The sequence below is a fragment of the Mizuhopecten yessoensis genome, unplaced genomic scaffold, assembly GCF_002113885.1.
Source record: "Mizuhopecten yessoensis strain PY_sf001 unplaced genomic scaffold, ASM211388v2 scaffold1063, whole genome shotgun sequence".
NCBI classification, from domain to species: Eukaryota; Metazoa; Mollusca; class Bivalvia; order Pectinida; family Pectinidae; genus Mizuhopecten; species Mizuhopecten yessoensis.
In genome coordinates, this window is record NW_018403859.1 from 640,997 (window position 1) to 648,647 (window position 7,651).

The 7,651-nt window shown below is 36.8% G+C and overlaps 1 protein-coding gene across 1 annotated transcript in view; it reads left to right on the top strand.

Moving 5' to 3' along the window:
• LOC110456997 (serine/threonine-protein kinase ICK-like) overlaps positions 1–3,479 on the top strand; it is a 20,888-nt gene extending 17,409 nt beyond the window's left edge. Inside the window, exon 15 of the mRNA XM_021508086.1 lies at positions 3,121–3,479. Coding sequence (XP_021363761.1) covers positions 3,121–3,133 — 13 coding nt within the window. The 3' untranslated portion in view covers positions 3,134–3,479. The remainder of the gene's footprint in view (positions 1–3,120) is intronic.
• The last annotated feature ends 4,172 nt before the right edge of the window (positions 3,480–7,651 follow it).

The window sequence follows — 7,651 nt, forward strand, 5'->3', positions numbered from 1 at the left end:
ACACTCTCACAACACAACCAACACACCACATTGAATAGTAACAACCCCCACTCTCACAACACAACCACCCCACCACATTGAATAGTAACAACCCCACTATGATATCACAACACAACCACCACACCACACCAAACCACCACACCACATTGAATAGGAACAACCCCCACTCTCAGAACACACCCACAACCCAACACCAAATGGAATAGTAACAACCCCCCTCTCACAACACAACCAACACACCACATTGAATAGTAACAACCCCCCCCCTCAGAACACAACCACCACACCACACCAAACCACCACACCACATTGAATAGGAACAACCCCACTATCACAACACAACCCCCCCACCACATTGAATAGTAACACCCCCCACTCTCAGAACACAACCACCACACCACATTGAATAGTAACAACCCCCACTCTCAGAACACAACCACCACACCACACCACATTGAATAGTAACAACCCCACTCTCACAACACAACCACCACACCACATTGAATAGTAACAACCCTACTCTCACAACACAACCACCACCCCACATTGAAAAGTAACAACCCCCACTCTCACAACACAACAACCACACCACATTGAATAGTAACAACCCCACTCTCACCACATTGAATAGTAACAACCCCCACTCTCAGAACACACCCACCACACCACACCACATTGAATAGTAACACCCCCACTCTCACAACACAACCACCACACCACATTGAATAGTAACAACTCAACTCTCACAATACAACCACCATCCAAAATGAGGTACATTTGATGATTCAACCTAACCCCTCACAATTCACTTGCAACAAAACCATCACCCATCTCCTGATACTAGAACACGACTCACACAACCAGCACACCGCACCTGACATTCCAACCCCAGAACTTTACACTACGACCCAAATCCTCACATCACTACCCCATCCGAACATCCGTCACTACAATACAAATTCTTACCGCAAAGCCCCCACCCAAACACTGCAAGCTGCAACACACACCCTCACAACACACACCCTCACAACACACCCCCTTACAACACACACCCTCACAACACACCCTCACAACACACACACAACACACCCTCACAACACACATTTACAACACACACTCACCCCACACATTCACAACACACACACACACACACACCTACACACACACACACACACACACACACACATACTCTCTCTCACACACTCACAACACACCATCACAACACACACACCATCACAACACACACTCACAACACACACCATCACAACACACACCATCACAACACACACTCACAACACACCATGTATGTATACTGTGATCGAGTACATATACCGTGATAGAGTACATATATATACCGTGATAGAGTACATATACCGTGATAGAGTACATATACTGTGATAGAGTACATATATATACCGTGATAGAGTACATATATATACTGTGATAGAGTACATATACTGTGATAGAGTACATATACTGTGATAGAGTACATATATATACTGTGATAGAGTACATATATATACCGTGATAGAGTACATATACTGTGATAGAGTACATATATATACTGTGATAGAGTACATATACCGTGATAGAGTACATACATATACCGTGATAGAGTACATATACCGTGATAGAGTACATATACTGTGATAGAGTACATATACTGTGATAGAGTACATATATATACCATGATAGCGTACATATACTGTGGTAGAGTATATATACTGTGATAGAGTACATATACTGTGATAGAGTACATATACTGTGATAGAGTACATATACATACCGTGATAGAGTACATATACCGTGATAGAGTACATATACTGTGATAGAGTACATATACTGTGATAGAGTACATATATATACCGTGATAGAGTACATATACTGTGATAGAGTACATATATATACCGTGATAGAGTACATATACAGTGATAGAGTACATATATATACCATGATAGCGTATATATACTGTGGTAGAGTATATATACTGTGATAGAGTACATATACTGTGATAGAGTACATATACTGTGATAGAGTACATATATATACCGTGATAGAGTACATATACAGTGATAGAGTACATATATATACCATGATAGCGTATATATACTGTGGTAGAGTATATATACTGTGATAGAGTACATATACTGTGATAGAGTACATATACTGTGATAGAGTACATATATATACCGTGATAGAGTACATATACTGTGATAGAGTACATATATATACCGTGATAGAGTACATATATATACCGTGATAGAGTACATATATATACTGTGATAGAGTACATATATATACCGTGATAGAGTACATATATATACCGTGATAGAGTACATATATATACCGTGATAGAGTACATATATATACCGTGATAGAGTACATATATATACCGTGATAGAGTACATATATATACCGTGATAGAGTACATATATATACCGTGATAGAGTACATATATATACCGTGATAGAGTACATATATATACCGTGATAGAGTACATATATATACCGTGATAGAGTACATATATATACCGTGATAGAGTACATATATATACCGTGATAGAGTACATATATATACCGTGATAGAGTACATATATATACCGTGATAGAGTACATATATATACCGTGATAGAGTACATATATATACCGTGATAGAGTACATATATTGTGATAGAGTACATATATATACCGTGATAGAGTACATATACTGTGATAGAGTACATATATATACTGTGATAGAGTACATATACTGTGATAGAGTACATATACTGTGATAGAGTACATATACTGTGATAGAGTACATATATATACCATGATAGAGTACATATACCGTGATAGAGTACATATATATACCGTGATAGAGTACATATATATATACCATGATAGAGTACATATATATATACCGTGATAGAGTACATATATATACCATGATAGAGTACATATATATACCATGATAGAGTACATATGCTGTGATAGAGTACATATACCGTGATAGAGTACATATACTGTGATAGATTATAATTTGGTTAATTCATCATCAGAAAGCCTGTTTCAATCAGTTAACATTTTTTTTTTATCTGTTTCTGCAATATGAGTAATTCTATTTCTTTCAAATTTTCAGGTATTTAAAGTGATGGAATTCAGTAACATATAATGACAACTAAGTGCCAAGTATGGACAATGTACTTTAGATGTTACGAAAACGTCTGGCGGCCAGTGCTAGTGATATATTGGGATTATCTTCAGTGAATACTTGTGTCAAGTCCTTCCTCTGACCTACACATGACAGTAGCAGTTGGCAAAGCTATGGAATGGCGAAATTATGTACTCAATTTTGTTGGAAGTATATACTTTCAATTTCAAGTTTTAACTTCATTATGCCGTGTTCATTTTATAAGAAAATGAGGTTATTAGTGTCTTTTTGATTGATAATGAAGTGTTAAATGTTTAAAAGGTAAGATAAAAAGACATTATGTATTATGTTGTTGTTGTGTCTACTTGGATGAGACAGATATTTTCTTGGCATGCTACTCCTATGATCCTATATGTTGAATGTGGACTGAGAGTAAGTGCTCAGCTATTGGTATATGTTGGATAGAGAGGGGAGCTGCCGTGTGATGGTTGCTATTCCACCCTTTATGTAATTACACAAACAGATGTTGGAAAATCTGCAAAAAATGCAGAAGTTGTTTTGTTAGTTATAATGATCATGGCCTGATCATTTGGAGAGCAAGAGAACATACCTGTCGGTATTTGTTACACTTACCTGTCGGTATTTGTTACATCAATCATTGATGGTAGGTATATCATTCCACATGGACCTCGCCTAAAGCTAATGAGCCACTACATAAATTGCCTTCATTTGTTTAATTATTTATTCCATATTGTTGATTATAATCTCTGGCTGTTATTGGTAGCAAACTCTGAAGTACAGTTCCTTATTAATTCTATTAAACACCCTTGTTGAAATTATTTCCGACTCTCTACTTCACAGGCTAAAGCATTAAATCCTGTTTATGAATTTTGAAAGCATCTTTTCAATATGTGCTCCCTCCCCCTCATAAACACTTGATTATACCAATCCCCTATGAGGGTTTTTAAACTTCCGGTATCTAAACTGGGTTAGGGATTGTTTTCAGGCATTTTGAGGGATTTGTTTTGTTTTGAAAACTTTAAAACATACATTTGATGCCAATATTTCTGATCCTGTTATGTGGGTGGGCTGTTACTGGAAACAGTATGCTTTATAAATCAATCATTCTGGTAAATTTCAGCAACAGGTACTCAATTTAACAATATGATCTTAAAAACCTGTTGTGTTATCCTGTTAAAAAAAAGTGACTACTAACCTAGTTGGTGCTACATTTAGTTCCGGGTATGTAATGCATAGCGTTCTTTTCTTGTGGACGCCGCAACAGAACTTTAAATCATGGTCGTCAATCATTATTGTCAGGTTGCATTGTGGATTGATTTTAAAGGATAAATTGGATCAAATTGTTGTACTGTACTTATGTGGTTTCATGGTAATGAGATCCCAATAGATTTGTCTGTGATGAGATGTTTTCTCCCCTTGTAAATACAACATTGTGTATGTACTGAAACAACACTGTGATATATGGTTTGAGAACAGTTTTGTCCTTATTGTTATAGTAAATTGTGTGATTCTAATTTTGCTTACCGAGATCTAATGATATTGCGGAAACCCAAAGCAAAACTCCTGCTTTATTCAATTATTATATATTTGCTAGTTAGACTGTGACCCGGAGATCTGAAGCTTATAACTGCCATTTCTTCAAAACCTGCATCTCCTGAATGTGTTTACATATCTAAGTCGCAGATAAAACCAATGGTTTGTCTTATATATGTGTTGAATCTGTACAATTTATAGCATTAGTCTCTGTAGGTAATTCTAAAGCAATTTTCACCAGAAGACTTTGTCACAGTGTCTCTCCCACATGAACGTCTGCTCCTTATGGATGTCAGGTCCCTATGTCCGGAACCATAGCTTCATGTGTCCTTACAGATGGACAGCATGGCCCTGTGGCCCACAAACATGGATGTAACATCTCTGTGTTGCTCCCATACTGACTGACTTTGTAGATTTTACAGAGTCACTGAATGACCACCGTAAGTAACAAAAAAAACAACAGTGAAACTGCCGTGATGGTCTGTATAATTTTGTTTTTCCTCATTTTATTTATGGAACCAAAAGTGGTTGATGTGGTTCTCCTGTATACCAGATCAGTCCTAGAATACTAGCATGGGGTTTCAAGGGACCTAGAAAAAAATCCAGATGTCTCAATGTGCTAACGAAAAAGCGGACATGTATTGGTAAACAACTCATTTGGAAAACCCACCAGTCTCATCTGGCACTCTTTAGTGTAGACACTGTCCAGCACCAAGCTTCTCCCTTCTGATGTCATTGTGCATTTTTAATTTTTACTTAGAATTTTTATCAAGTTTGTGTGGAGTATTTCCATCTTACAATTTAGCTGTACAAAACGTACATTAATTTTATATGGAATGTGTCTACAACAGCTTTACATAATGTACTTCACAGTTTGTGATATTGTTACTTGTTCCTGTTCAATATCTGTGTGAAAAGTTACGGATGAGTGAAAGGACCAGTCTATGTTATAGACTCTACCGTTGATAAACTATTAGATCTGATTTTGTTAGTTCTGAAATAAGGGAATGGTATTTGTCGTACAAACAATTTGTTTTTATTGACATTAATTTTAAAAGCATTGTATAATGTTGAATGATTACTTTTTAAAGAATGGCAAGTCATTGTAAAGTTCACCATTGTAATATACTCACATCTTTCATGTCATGTGGCAGAATGACAATTCAAAACATACGCAATGTGGTGTGAAAAGAAATGTAGATATAACCATAAGCTCACTCAATGGTGTCTTATACAAGTCAGCAAATGATGTCTTATACAAGTCAACAAATGGTGTCTTATACAAGTCAACAAATGGTGGTTTATACATATCAGCAAATGGTGTCTTATACAAGTCAGTAAATGGTGTCTTATACAAGTCAGCAAATGGTGTCTTATACAAGTCAACAAATGGTGGTTTATACATATCAGCAAATGGTGGCTTATACAAGGCAGGAAATGGTGTCTTATACAAGTCAACAAATGGTGTCTTATATAAGTCAACAAATGGTGTCTTATACAAGTCAGCAAATGGCGTCTTATACAAGTCAACAAATGGTGTCTTATACAAGTCAACATATGGTGTCTTATACAAGTCAGCAAATGGTGTCTTATACAGGTCAACAAATGGTGGTTTATACAAGTCAGCAAATGGTGTCTTATACAAGTCAACAAATGGTGGTTTATACAAGTCAGCAAATGGTGTCTTATACAAGTCAGTAAATGGTGTCTTATACAAGTCAGCAAATGTTGTCTTATACAAGTCAACAAATGGTGTCTTATACAAGTCAACAAATGGTGTCTTATACAAGTCAGCAAATTGTGTCTTATACAAGTCAACAAATGGTGTCTTATACAAGGCAGCAAATGGTGTCTTTTACAAGTCAGAAAATGGTTTCTTATACAAGTCAACAAATGGTGTCTTATACAAGACAGCAAATGGTGTCTTATACAAGTCAGTAAATGGTTTCTTATACAAGTCAACAGATGGTGTCTTATACAAGTCAGCAAATGGTGTCTTATACAAGTCAGCAAAAACAGTTGACATTTAAGGAGGCGGAGAATCTTTTTGGTATTTTGAGCAACACTCTGAAATTGAAAACCAAAGTCAATGTTGTATTTGGACATGCATCTTAAATGATTATGGGACAAGTTGTTTCCTGTAATTTTGTGATAGGCTAAGTGGATGAGAGTGGTATGGTAGCTGCTAGCATGTTGACCAGTGTTTTATTTTTTGTTATTCATCAGATGGACTATATTTATTAGATATCTGTGCACTTTTTAGGTCACCTGAGCTTTAGCTCAAGTGACCTATTGCTATCCGTTTTCGTCCGTCGTCGTCCGTCGTCCGTCGTCCGTCGTCCGTTAACATTTTACATTTCAAACTTAAAGTCAAGTTCTGCTGGGCCGATTGAACTGAAAGTTGGTAGGAATGATCGCCTCATGGTCCTGACAAAGTGTTGTTATTTTTCGGGTCGATCAGAAATCCAATATGGCCGCCACGGCCACCATTTTGAAAACCTATTTCAAACTTAAAGTCAAGTTCTGCTGGACCGATTGAACTGAAAGTTGGTAGGAATGATCGCCTCATGGTCCTGACAAAGTGTTGTTATTTTTTGGGTCGATCAGAAATCCAATATGGCCACCACGGCCGCCATTTTGAAAACCTATTTCAAACTTAAAGTCAAGTTCTGCTGGACCGATTGAACTTAAAGTTTGTAGGAATGATCGACTCATGGTCCTGACAAAGTGTTGTTATTTTTCAGGTCAATCATAAATCCAATATGGCCGCCACGGCCACCATTTTGAAAACATATTTCAAACTTAAAGTCAAGTTCTGCTAGGCCGATTGAACTGAAACTTTGTAGGAATGATTGACTCATGGTCCTGACAAAGTGTTGTTATTTTTCAGGTCGATCAGAAATCCAATATGGCCACCACAGCTGCCATTTTGGTAAACTATTTCAAACTTAAAGTAAAGATCTAC